This window comes from Giraffa tippelskirchi, chromosome 1, assembly GCF_054371585.1.
Source record: "Giraffa tippelskirchi isolate mGirTip1 chromosome 1, T2T-mGirTip1v1.2.pri, whole genome shotgun sequence".
NCBI classification, from domain to species: Eukaryota; Metazoa; Chordata; class Mammalia; order Artiodactyla; family Giraffidae; genus Giraffa; species Giraffa tippelskirchi.
Window position 1 is genome coordinate 200,615,551 of NC_137275.1, and position 18,374 is coordinate 200,633,924.

General features: G+C 49.5%; 1 protein-coding gene across 8 annotated transcripts in view; it reads left to right on the plus strand.

Annotated features, from left to right (window-relative positions):
• The window catches only part of WNK2 (WNK lysine deficient protein kinase 2), a 173,757-nt gene that overhangs the window by 48,420 nt on the left and 106,963 nt on the right, over nucleotides 1-18,374 (plus strand). For all 8 annotated transcript variants that reach the window (XR_014063274.1, XM_081523622.1, XM_081523595.1 and 5 more), the window contains exons 6-9: nucleotides 1,565-1,653; nucleotides 3,833-4,052; nucleotides 11,973-12,255; nucleotides 15,793-15,995. Coding sequence is in view for 7 of the 8 variants with exons in the window: in XM_081523622.1 (XP_081379748.1) it covers nucleotides 1,565-1,653; nucleotides 3,833-4,052; nucleotides 11,973-12,255; nucleotides 15,793-15,995 (795 nt within the window). In the remaining variant the exon portion in view is untranslated. The remainder of the gene's footprint in view (nucleotides 1-1,564; nucleotides 1,654-3,832; nucleotides 4,053-11,972; nucleotides 12,256-15,792; nucleotides 15,996-18,374) is intronic.

The window sequence follows — 18,374 nt, forward strand, 5'->3', positions numbered from 1 at the left end:
CTCCTACGTGGACCCGTGTTGGTTTGAGTAAAGCAAGGCCCTACCTACCCTGCCTCCTTGAGGAAATCTGATGAAAGATGCATTCCCTTATCCTTGGTGTTTCCTCTATTTGCCATGGCACCCTCGTGCTCTGGGTCCTCTGGGCCCTCACGCCACACCCACACACTGGTCCAGCCTCCAGCATCTGCTCCAGTCCTTGGAGGGTCTTGGTTCCCTTTGTTCTCAGGTGCCCCAACTCTGTGCTTCTGAGCCCAGAGATGTGAATCCCTTCAAACAACACTGTGTTCTGGCACATTCTGCCACAGCCTTCCAGAAATTTAAATGACGGTGTATGGGCACACTTACCTGTATTTATAGTTTCTCAGACCACTGATTCCCACCCCTGTTAGGACTGTGGCCTTTCTTTCTGGCATGATTAAATTTCTTTTTCTGTTGGCTTCAGTGGAGTAACACAGGGGTCTCACGTTCAAGGAGGACCCTTCGCCCACTTTTAAAGCCGAGGGCTGTGTCTGTTACTCCACAGACTCCCCTGCATGTCAGACACAGCATGACCCATTGGTTATGGCCAGATGTCCTAGGCAGGGGTTTGCTGGGCACTTTGGGGCCTCACCTGCACTCCCAGGGTGCACCTCCTCTCTCCCCCATCCCTGTCTGTGGGAAAATGTATGCTTTAAAAAAAAAAAAGCCAGGACAAGATCTTTGAAGACAGTCTTTTTGAAGGAGGAAGAACATGATGGTTGAGCCCTCACTGTGTTCAAAACCTTCAAAAGTCAGGATCCCCTCCACCCAAACCCCTCCCTGGGCAGATTGCAAATAAGCCCTGCCATCAAGCCCCTGCTTCTCTTGGAATCCCATCTGCTTGTGGGATCGGAACCCTCCTCCCCCCATGCCTCTGGCTGCACACCCCTGGTACCCGCTGGCTTTCTGGTCCACTTCAGTACTCGGCCACCTCCTGCTCCTGCTGCCTGAAAGTCATCTGATCTGGCCGCCGGCTGTGAACCTTCATGGTACAGATGCTTGCTTGCAACCCCCTCCAGCCACCAGGCCTTGGAAGTCAGCCCTGCCTGTGACCACAGTGTGGCCAGAGTCTCTGGTGGCCCTTGGCCAGCAACAGTGACCACACAATGACTTCTGCATCCTCCAGGGAGGTATGGCAAGAAAGGCCAGCTCTTTAGGGTTCCTTGTCCAGCCTCTGAGACCCTCTAGGCAGCTGGCATGGGAGGTCCTGCCTGGCTGGTGTGTGGCCTTGGGTAGGTGTGCCTTCCCCCACCCCCACCTCCTCTGTGCAGTAAGAATGCAAATGCTCCCTTGTGCGGAGCTGGATTGGGCAGAGCGAGCATCCTTCATGTCTGCTCCTAGTCTTCCCTGAGTGTTTCTCATCCTCAGACCTCACTAATCCCAGTAACCCTTCAGTGGGGCCTTAGAATGAAATGATGCCCCTGCCTCCCACCCGTTTGGGAAGCCTTTTGCACTTCCCATTTTCTCTTCTACTGGGGTGAGTGTGAGGTGAGCAAGAAACAGACCCCAATTCGATGTCAGGTGACTCTGCTCATGTCGTCTTCAGGGCATCAAGCCAGCCAGCTTTGAGAAAGTGCACGATCCTGAAATCAAGGAGATTATTGGGGAGTGTATCTGCAAAAACAAGGAGGAAAGGTGAGTTTCCATGCAGCGCTGAATCTAGGCTGTTGCTCTGACTGAAATCCCATCCCAAGAGAAGGCGAGAGTTGGGAGACAGGCCACTTCAGGCCACAGATGTACTGGGTCCCAACAAGCCCACTGGGCAGTTGGAGGGCAGTCCCTGCCTGACCTCAGCTGCCTAGAACACGCTCCCTGGCTTTGGGTACTGTCCTAGAGTCCCCATACCTTTACTGGCTGCTTCTCACCCTCCCCAGCCTGGAGTGTGGGGGCTACTGGGGCCTCATACTGCCCTTGTTGCTTTGTTTCTGAGTTGTCCCTGGCAAGCCTATCCATCCCCCCAGTCTGGGGGACACCCCCATGCCAGGGTTCCCATCGAGCCTCATCCTGCCCCCTCTCTCAACTCCAGGCTGCATCTTTCATGCACCTGTTGTCTGACCCATTTCAAAGTCCCACATTCAAGTCAGAGCCCTCCAGATGCCCCCAGACCAGCTCCCTTCTCAGGTCAAGACCCTTCCTTCCTCAGCTGGTCAGCCAGGAAGCTGGGTGTGTGTTCTGAGCCTTCCTCCTTCCTTCGTTTTTTCCTCCCCCCTCTCTCTTTCCTCTTTCCCTCCCTCTCCCTCCTCACTGCTCCTTCCTCCCTCTGTCTTTCCTTTCTTTCCTCCCTCCTTACTCTCTCTCTTCCCCACTCCTTCTTATCTCCCTTCCTTCCCTCCCGTCAACCCTCCATCCCTCCTCCCTTCCTCCTTTCTCCCATCTCCCTCCCCCCGCTTCCTCCTCCCCTGCCCCCTTATCCTGCCCATTCCCCACCTTCCCCATTCCTCCGTGTCTGCCCTTAATACCTCTTCCTCCTGGCAACCCACTCCAGTATTCTTGCCTGGAGAATCCTGTGGACAGAGGAGCCTGGAGGGCTGCTGTCCATAGGGTCGCACAGAGTCGGGTACGACTGAAGCGACTTAGCGTGCATGCACGCATTGGAGAAGGAAATGGCAACCCACTCCAGTGTTCTTGCCTGGAGAATCCCAGGGACAGAGGAGCCTGTTGGGCTGCCGTCTGTGGGTCGCACAGAGTTGGACATGACTGAAGCGACTTAGCAGCAGCAGCAGCCCCTCATATTTCGTCTCTGCCCTTGCACAGCCAGCTCATTTCCCTTCCCCCATGTTGCTGTGCTCAACATTGACCACTGTCCTTTCTGTCATCTTTCACGTAGGGGCCTGTCCTGATCTCCTGAGTCTTCTCTTTGGCCTCCTCACGTTATCATGTTTTGTTTCTTAAAGAGAAAATATTAAAAAACTGTGAACTATAGCTCACATCAGAAAAGTACAGAAACCACCTCCCAGACCAGGACAGAGCCCCCAGGGGCTGTGACCTCTGCGCCCCTAGGGGCCCTAACTTCTGAGCTTCCCCAGGGTCCCCACAGGCATTTGTCAGCCTATGTAAGGGTTGCTCACTCTACTCTCCCCTTTTCATGTATGGTGGCTATCCAGGTGGCATGGTTCCACTGCCTGTGGGATGTGTTGCCCTCAGTACAATCAGTAATGGGCCACTGGAACTCAAAGCCCACAGTGACCACAGACAGGAAGCTGGGAGGAAGCCAGGCCCTGGACAGCACTGGGATCTGTTTGTGCCAGAGATCAGAAATTAGGCAAGCATTTAGGGATGTGGATTTGGGTGGCAGAGTGGTTAGCAGGGCAACACGCCACCCCCACCTGCCATTCCTATCCTTGGGAACCTCCAAAATTATCCCTGCTTCTTGGAGGTCAGGGTCCCCCGGGTGGTGAGCTAGGGAGGTTGGGGCTTGCCTCATCCAGGTCCAGTTCAGTTTTACCTGGATCCAAGGTATCCTATGACAGCTGAGAGCTCCCCAGCATCTCAGCAGGCTTTGTCTGGACAGTGCAGAGCCTGATTTAAAAACTCTTTTCTGAGTTACCCAAATCTCTTAATAATGGAGATTTTTTTTTATGATGAGAGAAAAAAAAGGTCTTAATGTAGTATGTAGTTAGATGTGTTCAAGTAGCCGAGTTTTCCTCTTCCCCTGAGAGTTAGAGAATGCAGATGTACTGTTTTGTGCTGCCCTTGGGGGCAGAAATGCTCAGTTAGTGGTATGGTCAGAGGACTTTCCAGGGGGAGCTGGGCAGGTACAGGACCCTCTCAGCTGGTGTGCCCATGCCCTGCCTGACAGCTGTCTCCTTCCCAGGTATGAGATCAAGGACCTGCTCAGCCATGCCTTCTTCGCAGAGGACACAGGTGTGAGGGTGGAGCTGGCCGAGGAGGACCATGGCAGGAAGTCCACCATTGCCCTGCGGCTCTGGGTTGAGGACCCTAAGAAACTGAAGGGCAAGCCCAAGGACAATGGGGCCATAGAGTTCACCTTCGACCTGGAGAGGGAGACGCCAGATGACGTGGCACAGGAAATGGTAATGTGTGCTTGTTCCTTGGCAAATCTGGGTGCATGCCTTGCAAGTGTGTGGTTTCCAAACATTAGAATGAAGTCAGAAAAGGCACATGGTCCCTCAGTGGGTGTGCAATTTTGGGAACAAGGATCCCCATTTGTTGAGTGCATCTGTGAAGGACAACATAGGTCAGAATCACAGTGCTGCACAGTAGGACATCACCTTGGAAATGGTGCAGTGAAAGGATATTGTGGACCAGTGCAGAGATGCCCCTGGGGACTTCAGCATATTAGGAAGAGCCCTGTTTTGACCAGATTCTTGCTAACTTTGTGCAGATGTAGGCCTTTGAGTTTTGATCTTTATTTCACTTTGTTTCTGAGGGGCATTGTGGTCTGAAGAACCTGGCGAGAGCAGGAGTGTAGAGATGCTTCCTATCACAGGGGGAAAGAAGTATATGTGAGAAATAAATTAGACACTAATTTTTGCTAGAAAATCTGAGCAAAAGTAAAAATCTACATGCTAATTGCAGTAGAGTGAGTACTTGGCTGCACCTGTCATAACCACAGAAGTGCATATCCTTTTTTTTCTCTTTTTTAAAAAATAATGTGTCATTGAAAGTAGCACATCTTTCAGAAATGCAGTAAGTCACAAAGGTATGGCTGATGTTTTCTTTACAAGTGGATTCCCTGAACCCTAGTAGGTTTTTTTTTTAATCAGTAAAAAATATTTTTAAAAATTGAAGTATAGTTGATTTATAATGTTCAGGTGTACAGCGAAGTGATTCAATTATATATCTTTATGTATTTTTATATATATGTGTATATATATTCTTTTTTAGATTCTTTTTTAATATAGGTTTTTACAACATACTGAATATACTTTTCTGTGCTATATAGTAGGTCCTATTGTTTACCTGTTTTGTATATAGTAGTGTGTATCTGGTAATCCCAAACTCCTAATTTATCCTTCCCCTCCATTACTCTTTGGTGACTGTAAATTTGTTTTCTGTGTCTGTGAGTCTATTTCTGTTTTGTGAATAAGTTCATTTGTATCATTTTTTAAGATTCTACATATTAGTGATATTATATGATATTTATATCTGTCTTTACTTCACTGTCTTTACTTCACTTAGTGTGATAATCTCTAGGTCCATCCATGTTGCTGCAGTTGACATCATTTCATCTTTTTTATGACTGAGTAATATTCCCTGATAGCTCAGTTGGTAAAGAATCCGCCTGTAGTGCAGGAGACCCCAGTTTGATTCCTGGGTTGGGAAGATCCGCTAGAGAAGGGATAGGCTACCCACTCCAGCATTCTTGGGCTTCCCTTGTGGCTCAGCTGGTAAAGAATCCACCTGCAATGCAGGAGACCTGGGTTTAATCCCTGGGTTGGGGTGATCCCCTGGAGAAGGGAAGGGCTACCCACACCAGTGTTCTGGCCTGGAGAATTCCATTGACTGTATAGTCCATGGGGTCGCAAAGAGTCGACATGACTGAGCAACTTTCACTTTCACTTTCAATATTCCTTTTATTTAAGTAATGTTCCTTTATATATACAATATCACATCTTCTTTGTTCATTCCTCTGTCCATGGACGTTTAGGTTGTTTCCATGTCTTGGCTATTGTAAATAGTGCCCTGTGAACACTGGGGTTCATGTATTTTTTTCAAAATAGAGTTTTTGTCTTTTCCAGTTATATGCCTAGGAGTGGAATTGCTGGATCATATTGTAACTCTATTTCTTAAGCAACCTCCATACTGTTCTCTGAACTGGCTGCATCAATTTATATTCCCACCAACAGTGTAGGAGGGTTCCCTTTTCTCCACATCCTTGCCACCATTTATTATTTGTAGACTTTTGAAGATGACCATTCTGACAAATGTGAGGGGATACTTCATTGTAGTTTTGATTTGCCCTTCTTGAATAATTAGCAATGTCGAGCATCTTTTCCTGTACCTGTTGGCCATCTGTATGTCTTCTTTGGACAGGTGTCTAGTTAGGTCTTCTGCCCATTTTTTTAATTGGGCTTTATATATATATATATATATATCAGTTTAGTTCAGTCGCTCAGTCATGTCCGACTCTTTGTGACCCCATGGACTGCAGCATGCCAGGCTTCCCTGTCCATCACGAACTCCCAGAGCTTACTCAATCTCACAGCCATTGAGTCGGTGATGCCATCCAACCATAACCATCTCACCCTCTGTCATTCCCTTCTCCTCCCTCCTTCAATCTTTCCAGCATCAGGGTCTTTTCCAGTGAGTCAGTTCTTCACATCAGGTGGCCAAAGTATTGAAGTTGCAGCTTCAGCATCACTCCTTCCAGTGAATATTTGTCTTTATATATATATATATGTACATATATATATATATAGAGAGAGAGAGAGAAAGAAATCTGTATGAACTGTTTGCATAGTTTGAAAATTAATCCATTTTCAGTTGCATCATTTGCAAATGTTTTACTTCATTCTGTAGGTTGTTTTTTTTGTTTTGTTTATAGTTTCCTTTGCTGTGCAAAGACTTTTAAGCTTAATTAGGTCCTGTTTATTTTTGCCTTTATTTTCTTTACTCTAGAAGACAGATCCAAAAAAATATTACTGCAGTTTTTGTCAAAAGAGTGTTCTGCCTGTATTTTCCTCTAATTTTATAGTATCTAGTCTTACATTGAGGTCTTCAATCCATTTTGAGTTTATTTTTGTATGTGATGTTAGAGGATGTTTTAATTTCATTCTTTTACATGTAGCTGTCCAGTTTTCCCAGTACCACATGTTGTCTTTTCTCCAATGTATATGCCTGCCTCTTTGGGGGGTAGATTAATTGACCATAAGTGTATGGGTTTATCGGAGAAGGCAATGGCACCCCACTCCAGTACTCTTGCCTGGAAAATCCCATGGACGGAGGAGCCTGGTAGGCTACAGTCCATGGGGTTGCTGAGAGTCGGACATGGCTGAGCAACTTCACTTTCACTTTTCCCTTTCATGCACTGGAGAAGGAAATGGCAATCCACTCCAGTATTCTTGCCTGGAGAATCCCAAGGACGGCGGAGCCTGATGGGCTGCCATCTATGGGGTCGCACAGAGTCGGACACGACTGAAGCGACTTAGCAGCAGCAGCAGCAGCAGTATGGGTTTATTTGGGGGCTTTCTGTCCTATTCCATTGGTCTATATTTCTGTTTTCATGCCAGTACCATACTGTTTTGATAATTATAGCTTTGTAGAATAGTCACAAGTCAGGGAGCATGATTCCTCTAATTCTGTTCTTCTTTCTCAAGATTATTTTGGCTATTTGGGGTCTTTTGTGGTTCCATACAAATTGTAATACTATTTTGTTCTAGTTCTGTTAATAAGGCCACTGGTAATTTGGTAGGGAAGGACCCTGGTATGGCCCTGAAAGGTGGGCTACAAGAGGTGGAGGGGAGACTGCCTGCACAGGCTCTTGTGGGCAGCATGTCTTTAGGACCAGCCTGTGCTGACCACTGTACCATGGAACTCTGGTCAGATGAGGAAGCTGAGGCTGGCCATGCCATGTAAGGTGTGGGAGTCACAAACCAAGGGGACCTCGGGGGACTGGGCACATGTCAGGTGAGGGGGGGTCCATGGAGCTTTGTTTAGGTGGTTGCAGCAGGTTGGTGCATGACAGGAGTGGGATGTGCATGGCCACCCAGGACCCTGCCCTGCACTTGACAGCAGCCTGTGCCTCTGCTGCCATGTGTGGAGGGTATGATGTACTGCTGATGGCATGGAGCCCATGTCAGGACTCCTTCCCAGCTGCTGGTCACATTCCTGGACTTAGAAACAGACACCTCTGCTATAATCGGATTTAATAGAATTGTTTAGCTCTGTGGCCTCCCGGAGTATCTTTCTATGACCTGCACAGTGCTGTTGAATTGCTGCATATTTGCTGAGAGTTGCATTAAGTTAATTATCAGCTTATCTATTTTAGTATAGTAGTTTGTATCTGTTAATCCCTAGACCTAATTTGCCCCTCCCCCCCCTTCTCCTTTGGTAACCATAGTTTGTTTTTCATGTCTGTGAGTCTATTCTGTTTTATATATATCAATAGATTCATTATTTTTTAGATTCTACATTAAAAAAGTTAAAAAAAAAAAAAAAAGAATTACCAGCCCATCTATCCTATGAATTCAGGACCTTTCTTTTTCCGTACAGTGACATTGGTCCCTCCATGTTTTCTGCTGAAGTTTAAAGCATAAACATACGTAGCAATCAAGGTCGTGTGTAGGCTGGTGTCCTGTGAGCTGAGATTCATGAGGGTGAGTTGCATTTGGCGAGCATCCTGGAGGGACTGTGGAGATTGGGAGTACCTGGCCTGCAGCTCTAGCTCCCCTGGTGTTAAGAGGAGGGGAGGCAGGCCGAGGGCTGGGACAGCCCTGCTTGGAGATGAAATGGGTCCCTGGACGGCTTTGAGGGCTTATGTCTGTCGACATGCAGGCACCTCAGAAAGCATAGGTGATGAACAGTGTTCTCATTCCCCCGTGAACACTGCATAGCAGCGGTATGAGAATGACAGGGGACACAGATTCACGTGGTGGCATGTCCTGGAGGCACCTAGGACCCAGACAGCTGGAGCCATCTGTGTCTCAGCTATACCAGGTACGTCCTGCAGCTCTGGCTCCATTCTTGGTTTGTTCCAGATGCTCTTCAATTATAGGACTGCTGCTGCTACTGCTGCTAAGTCGCTTCAGTCGTGTCCAACTTGGTGCGACCCCATGGACTGTAGCCTACCAGGCTCCTCTGTCCATGGGACAGCGGTGCCCAAATGTGGCCTGGACCCCTTCACAGGACCTGCCTACCTTCCTGAGAGGACTCATCCCTCCTATGGCTCAACATAGAGAACGCCCATGGCCTCCAGGCCCTTGGGTACACACCTGTGCCTATAGCCGTGGCCCTGTCTTCACCAAGTCTCTAGCACCTGACTGGACTCATGGGCAGAAGGTGTCTCTGAGAGTTCACAGCACAGGCCTTGGGCCCAGCTTCTCCCCCTTTCCTCTCCTGTGTTTCCTTTAAAAGCACTTTTTCATGGGCACACCCTCCATGTGTATGGCATCCATGTAGAGGGCGGCACATCATTGTGTTCAGTTAAGGAATAATAAAAACCAACACATACCCAGCACTCTGTTAAGAAACAGAATGAGCCCAGAGCCCTTGGTGCCTGTAATGAGCTGAAAGTGGCCACATTTGCACAGTGGGGTCTTCCTCCTGTGTGAATGCCCCTATTGTTACTGGTTGCTACTCCTGTCTCCTGGCTGGGCCTTGTAGGTCAGTGCTGGTGCTGCAGCCCTTGGTGAGGGTCTAACTCCCCTTCCTTCCTTCCCTCTCCTCCCCTCCGCTCCCCACACATCTGTAAACACCAGACCCAAAACTGGGGTCTGAGGCTCTCCTCCCTGGGGTCCTGATGGTAGCTGCCTGAGCCTTTCGTGGGCTGTCCCTGGAGACAGCCTGAGTTGGGGAGACTTCCAGAGCTCTCAGTCTCCTGGAAGCTCTGCTGGGTGGTCACTTGCTGATAGCTTTAACCCAACACAGTTTTAGGACCTGGTCCCTATTCTGGGCTGCCCTGTTGTTAACGCCTGAGATTAGCGAGCGTTAAGTTTTGAAGATGATGAGGCTGCCTTCCTGAGGCTGCTGGGGCTGGGAGGAGGCCGATGGGATAGCTTTCTCTTCTCCCTCTATGGTCACCTTCCAGCAGGTCCTGTAGGGAGTAGGGGAGGCGGGGCGTGCTGGGGGTGGGTAGAGGATGCAGTGAGGTGGCCCATGTAGATGTGGATCAGAACACAGATGCCCCCATGGCCAAGATCTTTAGGGACCTGGCATGGCTTTGATCTGGATGTGACCCCTTGTGTAGACCCCCAAGGGTGGGAGGGGAGGGGGCTTGGAGCCTAGCCCAGGATTCTTGTGTCAGTGGTACCAGCCCTTCCACCTTCACAGCCTCCGGATAACAGGATGCCCCAGTGTGGCCAAGTTCTCTCCTGATTGGGAAAAAATAGAAGGAACACTTTGGAGAGGATCACTGGGTGGTGACTGTGAAAATGGAGACGTAAGGAAAAATGGGTCATGGGCAGAAAATAGAAATGGCAGGCAGGCGTGTCTGTGGGATGCCTTCTTTTCAGCGGCCTCTGGTCGGGTTGGCCACGTGGGTAGCACTGAGGGTGGGCGCTGAGCCTGCTCAGCCTCTTCAGTGAGTCCCGGCCGTGGGCACAGCCCTGCTTGCACCTCCGCCGTCCTGGGCTGAGCCTGGTGGGAGCCTCAGGGTGGACGTCTGCACAGTTCATTCTGTCTAGTGAAGTTGTCTTCTGACAGGAGTCTTTTGAAGTAATCACAAACTTAGAAGAAAGTTGCAAATGCAGGACAGGTTCGTTCAAGATGACTTTGGACCCTGAATATATCCGTGTCTGTTTCCCACAGACAGGGACTTTCCTCACAGCTGCCTCAGCTGTCAGAATCCCGAAAGCAACTCTGCCCCACCAAGGGTCTGGAGCTGTCCAGTGATGCCTTCATGGCAAGAGTGGCTTCATGGGAGAAAGTGATCCACAGGAGGGAAAGAAATAAAGGGAGAAACAGAGAGACAGACTGAGAGATAAAGAGGCAGAGGCAAGAGACAGATGGAGAAAGGGAAAGACAGAGACAGAGACAAAGAGAGGGCTGAGAGGCAGAGAGACAAACTGCATGTATGTGGCAGTCCTTTGTGTAACCGCATATTGGCAGCAAGCCGAGCACTTCTGCCACCGCAGATCAGTTCTGTTTCTCCTGTGTGCGTTTGTGGACACGTCCTTCAAAGCATCATGGTATCACTTTATTTTAGTGCTCAGAATGCCCCAGATTCAGCCAGTAGGAGGCCTTGGATGCTGGCTTCCGTGTTGTCCTGCTGTCTGTCATCTTCCCAGCATGTCCTCGATTTCAGGCACAGTAAGATGTCCACCTCCCCCCGCCCTTTCCCTGCAAGCCTGAACCTGCTGTCTCATGGGGAGTCCTGCACTGTCACGGCAGCCAGGCTCCAATTGTTGGCTGTCATTGCCCCAGGCCCACTCAGTGGGTGGTTCAGAAGCACGCGCTACACCGTGTATTATATGTGCTCAGATCTACATCTGGTGTGTTTATGTCTGTTGTACTTTGAAAACTGTGAGTTCACACCATTCCCATCCAGTACCACAAGGTTTGTTCTTTTGTTTTCTCTCTTTTCACGTGGGGAATCCCACAGTGATGGTGAGGAGCCTGGCTTCTGCTGTTTCATGGTTTTGCCACAGATATTCTCAGAGGGCACCATGATGTTTCTTAGAGATTGTTGACTCCTTTACAGATGCTCTCAAATGCTCTGTTGGGTGAATTGGGTTCAGAGTTTTGCTAGGCATGGGTACACACCTTCCTGGTCTCTTGTTACTAAATGTACCTCTTTTCTCCAGCCTCTGTGGTTGCTCAGAGGATGCCCAGGACGACACTGAGGACAGTGTCGGCTGAGGCTCCTTGTACCTGTCCCTGAGCACACAGATGCAGCCAGGACCTCCTTCCTGCCCTTGGCCAGACTGAGGGAGGGGCTCCGGGAAAGCTCTGGGGCCCAGCCAGTGGGAGTCTGCCCTGTGTTCTGGCCCTGCCAGAGGCAGATTGGGATCTCCCTTCCCCTCACACACCTGGCCCATGGTTATGAGCCTTTGTGTTGCCACAGACCCAGGAGCTGGATTATTATAGGTTTAGATGGTCAGTCTCCCCGTGGATCTACAGTCAGTGGTGGGAGGATGTTTACTTCTGGGATGATGAGCATGTCCATGACAGGGATGAGCTTGGTAAGCTTGGTTATGGGGGTGAGGGACCCTAGGAGGGGACTTAGGGCAGAGACTCCTCAGGCAGGAGGTGGCAGTGTAGATGGCAGGGTCCCCTGGAAGTAGGGTGTGCAGCTGGAGCTGATCCCAGTAATGACATGGCGATTTCCTTTGCAGATTGAGTCAGGATTTTTCCATGAGAGCGACGTGAAGATTGTGGCCAAGTCCATCCGTGACCGTGTGGCATTGATCCAGTGGCGGCGAAAGAGGATCTGGCCAGCCCTGCAGCCCCAGGAGCAGCGGGAGCTCAGCAGCCCTGACAAGGCCAGGGGCCCACCCACGCCCCTGCAGGTCCAGGTGACCTACCACTCGCAGGCCGGGCTGCCAGAGTCTGAGGAGCCCGAGGCTGACCAGCACCTCCTCACCCCTGCGCTGCCGGCCAGCGCCACCTCCCTGGCCTGTGAGTGTTGCCTCTCCAGGTGCCCCCTCCCCCTGCACCACCCCTCCCTCTAACCCACCTGTGGGTATGAATGATTGGTGTGGGCAAGCATTTCTCCAGGGAGGTATTCCCCTGGGAGGCATCCCCATATGGCAAAGAGATCTGTGACCAGAGGCTTCCTGAAGTCTGGCTTCTCAGGGCAGACTCAGAACTGAGCCAGCGGGGCTGGAGCTGACTCAGTTCAGCTACTTATCCCCTCTGGAGGCTATCAGCCCAGCCTCATAGGGTACCTGCGGGGCTGTACCTCCGCCCTGGATTCACTGACCGGTGGAGGCGTCTGAGCCGCATGCTGTGGTTCTGAGGCTGCCGGTGGCTGCAGCCGCCAGTCTTGCTGTGGTCTTGGTTGTGAGCTTTACTGCTTGGATTATCCATCCCCAAGGTTATCTCCCTTCTGATACCGTACTTGTGACCTTTAATATGTTTCCCAGGGAATGTCACCGATGGATTGGTGAGAATTACTTTGTACCTGGCTTCATCTCAGACCACTGGAAGGGAGAATCCAGTGTCTTCTTTAAGTCTGAGTAGAAATTCTGCCTTTACCCTCAGTATCTTAAACATTCAGCTGTGAGCCACGGATGGAGGATGTAGCCTTTTCTGTCTGTTCTATGAACAAGCATGGAGAGCTGAGCTGACTGCCCAGGCCACTATTTTAGGTGTTTTTGTCTGGAAAGACCAAAATAGTCTGTTTATTTAATAGTTACATCCTTTCTTTATCACTAGAATAGCTAAACGTTCTTCAAAGTAAGCTGTTTAAATTCAAACCAGCAGCTGGCCATCACTTTAAGACAAGTTGCCAACTGTTTACTTCTCTCCTACCTGCTCAAGTTTGCTTTGGAGAATAGAATCGTTACATCATTATTACACTTTCTGATAAACCAAAAAATTAATTCATGAGTATAAACTTTTCGTAGGAAAAAGCTTTCCACACCTGGCATACCACTATACACTTTGAGAACATAATTTTTGGTTGAACAATTTTTAGGACAGGAATTAAGAAATCTCCTTTTGTTGAACTTTGCAGAGATACAGTCTGGGGCCTAGAATAGGTTTTACCTGCTGCATAGACGTGAATCGACAGATGAGTTTAGAGAGGATGTTGTGTCTGCACACAGATCCGCTTCCTGACTGACTAAGAATGAGGAGTGTGCTTCACGTCACGGCCATAGTTCTCAAAAACATTTTTACCCATTTATTGTATTGGATTAGCCTAAAGGTTTGCTTGGGTTTTTCCAGGACATCGTACAGAAAAGCCCAAATGAAGTTTATGGCCAACCTAATTTCTTTAAAGTAGATAATATAGTCACATTGTATAAAATTCAGAAAATCCAAGAGGATATACAGCAGAAGCCAGTTAATTTTCTTCCCTGGAGGTCGCTGATGTTAAATGTCTTTTAACTTTCACTTCCAGAGATTACAACTTCCAGACATCATCTGCACACATGCACACGCACGTGTACGGTGCACACAGGCCCCGTGTCTCCCTGTAATCCATAGTCCAGCATCCTGCACATGCTCTTCTGCACCTTGCTGTGGGTCAGAGCAGAAAGCCTGTGCTCAGCCATTCCTCTGGCCGCGGTGCCTGAGGCCAGTTGGACCACGCTGGCTTCATAGAGATGAACTAGCGGGGACACCAAGCAGCACACATGTCACTGTAGAGGACCTGGTCTTAGGTAACAAGATGGGCACACAGACTTTCACATATCAGAAGGTGCAGTGAGTATCAGATAACTCCCCACTATGCGTTCTGTAAGCTACCCACCACAGTCCAGATCAAGCTCAAGCCAGCATCCGTGACCGTGAGAACACACGTTTTCAATAGCTTAAAAATGATTTTTTAAAGAAATTTTTATTATATAAATAAATAAACGCGTTCACTTAAAAATGTAAAATGCCACTTATATGGTTAAAATCACTCTACTTGAAATTGGTCTCGCTCACTCTTGGGCACTTACTCTGTCTCTCTCTTTCATGTGCCCACATTCTCCATTTCTCATGTGCACATACGTGGTCTCTGTTTCTGTCTCTCTCTCTAAGTAACAATGACTACTAGCCACCTGATCAGAAATCAGAGCCACTTGTTTAATTGGTTTTTCACAATAAAACCTCACCATTCGTAAGTCTTCCTGGGTCAAAATAAGTTCTGCTCAGCTCTCGGGAAAAATTATTTTGTTGTAAAGCCAACAAGAGTCCTCTTGTACTTTATTTGTTTAAAGTGAGAACTGAAAGTTTCAATCCACACTGAAGGGTGTCCTGTAGAATTAGCTTGGAGAAGGCAATGGCACCCCACTCCAGTACTCTTGCCTGGAGAATCCCATGGACGGAGGAGCCTGGTAGGCTGCAGGCCATGGGGTCACTAAGAGTCAGACACAACTGAGCGACTTCACTTTCACTTTTCACTTTCATGCATTGGAGAAGGAAATGGCAACCCACTCCAGTGTTCTTGCCTGTAGAATCCCAGGGACGGGGGAGCCTGGTGGGCTGCCGTCTATGGGGTCACACAGAGTCGGACACAACTGAAGTGACTTAGCAGCAGCAGCAGCAGCAGAATTAGCTTGGTGTTCATGGATGGCAAATCCTAACGTTTATGTAGCTTTTGGAATCTGGAGGCAGTAAAACAAAAACGCCACTTCGAACAGGTTTTTGCTCTTCTTTCTTGCCTGCCATGACCATACAGGTGCCCTGTCCTCCCAGGTGTGTCTTGGTGAGACCAGCCTGTGGGCCATGGCGGTCCTGTCTGTGCCACCTTATACAGGCAGCTCCTTCCATCCAGGCTGGGTTTGACAGGCCAGTCTAGGCTTACCTTCGGTGAAGCCGGCCTCTTGGGAGGCTGTCTTGAGGCTGCAGAGCCTTTGGGTCCTCCTCTCATGGCCTCCTTGTGGGGCAGAGGCCTTGTCAGCCCCATTTTCCAGCCACTTTAGACCCGAGCCTGTGAAGTGAGGGGTTAGATTTGGACATAAGTCTTCCTAATTCAGGCTCTTTGCTGTGGTGAATGGAGGTGGTCAGGGCCCTCTCCACTATAAAACACAGCTGGTAATTATTTCCTCCACGTGACTGTGGCTTTTGCTAACTTGGACATTCAATCTTCTACCTTTGAAGAGCTGAAAGCGCCCACTTTCAGGGCCAGGACAGGTGCCAGGTCAGGTCCCTATCTGTAAGCTGGTGGAGGTGGCAATCCTGCCTACAGAGGCTGGTGTGAGTTGCCCACCTGGGACCCGTGGTAGTCCATGGTGAGCACCAACAGCTGCCAGGCAGGGTGGGGTACGGTCTCCCAGGGCCATTTCTGGGTGGTGCGGTTATAGCCTCTTTATAGGTGATTGTTTAAAATGATGCACATTTATCATGTTTGTGATCTGGAAATGCAATCAAGTCTTGTTTTACAGAAGAAAACACATGGACAAGCTGTCCCACGTTTGCATTCCCTGGGACTTGTGCGGCGTGTTGTGGGGATGATGTTTGGAGGTGCCTGCTTTGAGCCGTGCTTTTTTCCTCCTTCCCCAGCGGACAGCACATTCGACAGTGGCCAGGGCTCCACGGTGTATTCAGACTCGCAGAGTAGCCAGCAGAGTGTTGTGCTGGGGTCGCTGGCAGACGGAGCGCCACCCCCCTCCCAGTGTGTGTGCAGTCCCCCTGTGAGCGTGAGTGATGGGCCTGTCCTGCCACATAGCCTGCCCTCCCTGGGGGCCTACCAGCAGCCTGCCACGGTGAGTCAGCCCACCCCTTCCGGCCAGTGTTCCTGTCCACATGGCCTAGAGTCTGTGGTGGTCCATGCAGTCTGTGCCGGCCTGTTGTCTGTTCGGAACCATGCAAAAGTGGGCCCGCAGGAGCTCCATCCTTGCTGGCAACTGCAGTGCTGCAGGCTGGAGCAGCCTGTGATGTACCATGAAAGACCTGCTAGATGAGAAAATCCTGGAAACAGAGCCCGGTGACACCCGTACATACAAAGCTGTGATAAAGCTGCGATAAAGCTGGTGAGGTCCTGCCCTGTATGCTGGGCCTGAGAAGTAACTTCTGACTGTTACAAAGGTGATGGAAAAGCATCATTTATAGCACTGAAATCTTTGATTTTGTCTCAGTGTCCAGCTTCACTGAGAGAGTGTTAAGTATCTCCCGGCATTTCTCCTCTGCTTATTATACAGCCGTTAAAAGTTAGGGGTATGGAAACAACCAAATCATAGGAAATGTTTTCAGTGATGTTTCAAAAGTGGGATTGAAGGGGCCTCATGCTTATGCCTGTGGAAAAATTTGTAAGATATGGAAAGCCTAAGGCTGTTAGATGAGATGGAAATTGCTAGATGAGGGAGTCACATTTCATTTATTGTTTTATTTTGATTTTTTTTCTAATGGCAAAGAAAGCAGAACAATTGCTTGTCTCCCAGTCCCCAGTCAGTCAGTCCCAGAGAAGTTGCCCTTGAGCCGGGCTGCAGAGAGGGGTCCACAGGGAGATTTAGATGCTTCTCAGGCCCAGAAGCGGTCAAGGCTGGAGCCTCTCCTGCCTGGTCCTCGGTTACTGCGGTGCCCAGATGTGCTCTCACTTCCTCTCTTTCGCGTGTCCTTTTGATCATGTGCTCTCACACTGTGGCTGCCTTTTGGGGCTCCCTGAGTGCCAGGTGCCAGCCTTTCCAGCCACCTCTGTCTCTCGTCCCTCCCCTCCTGTCTGCTCAGGCTCAGAAAAGTCCCCTTGGAAAAACAGCTGAAGCGTTTGCCTTTGCTAACTGAAGCCCAGGATTCATTTGCAATTTGCATTTTGCAGTTTGACTCGTTTCACAAAATTAAGTGAAATACAGTTTTACAGCAGCAAGAGTTCACTGCTCAGAGCAGTGGTTCTTGGCTTTAGGTCGCCCATGCCGGGGCTGAGCCAGACCCGTCCACAGGCCCTCATCCCCTCTAGGGAGGTCACACAGTGCTCTCTACGCAGTCCCTGCAGTGCTGGATGTGTCCTAGGTTTGACTCACAGGCCAGGATGCCCAAGCATAGGGAAGTTGGGGGCCAGGCCAGGAAGCACCTGACATTGACTGGGGTGCTCTCTCCCATCTCTTGCCGATTTATGCAGAAACACCTTGGACAGAAGGGGTCCCCAGGGTGCACCGAGGGTTCCTGGGGAGTGTTGCCATGGTAGTGTGCCCCTAGGACCCAGGGAAGGAAGGGCACAGCCGGTGGAGTCAGGAATACAAGCTGCTCCTCCTCTGAGGCTTCCGGGCTGCCTGAGCGCCTGACTCCCACTGGGCCAGGGACTGCGGCTCTGGGAACATGTGCGCAGGTGACTCATTCTGCCCTGCGGCTTCAAGTAAATGCAAAGGAGAGATTCCATCCTACCCCACGCTGCTTTTCATACAGCATTTACTGTGAAAGATGAAGTGAGTGATAATAGTTTTGGAAATGATGGTCACCTGTTTCATCTAGAAAACCTCAAGTGAGAGAAGCTTCTGATGTCAGTGTGTTCTCAGCTTCAGAAGTCATCTCTGTTTTTTTCCATAGCTCTCACCTGCTCGCACCCCTAGTATTTTGAAGTAAATCCTAGACAGAAAGATGTTTTGCCCCCAAGATATTTTTGTCTATATCTCTTCAGGATCAAGACTCTGAAAACAAAACCCAGTACCATTATTGTACCTAAAAAGGAACAAGTTAGCAGCATCAAGCATCCAGTGCTCATACTTCTGACTCTTTCCCATTCCATGTCTATGCTTTGCCTGGTGCTGAAGGCTCACATCTGTGGCCTCGTTTCTCTCCTGATGGCGAGTCATGGGAGACTCGCAGCTCTGTAGAGCACCCTTCTCTCCGGCTCTGTCCCGCTTTTTATCCCCGTGTTTCCATATTCTGTTTGTGAATATATCTGCATGTACACCTTTTATTCAGCTCTATAAATGAGAGGTGTGCATTTTTATCTTTCCCTCAATTAATGCCATCACAAGCATTTTCCAAGTTTCCGCAAATCTCTTGGTTGCATGATACTCTGTGGAATTGAACTCTAGCACATTCCCTGGTTGGGAGGTTTCGGGGCCATCACATCTTGCTTCTGCTGAATCCGGTTCCTAGGAAAGTGTCCCTGGCGGGATGGCAGACATAGGGAATGAGAGGTGGGT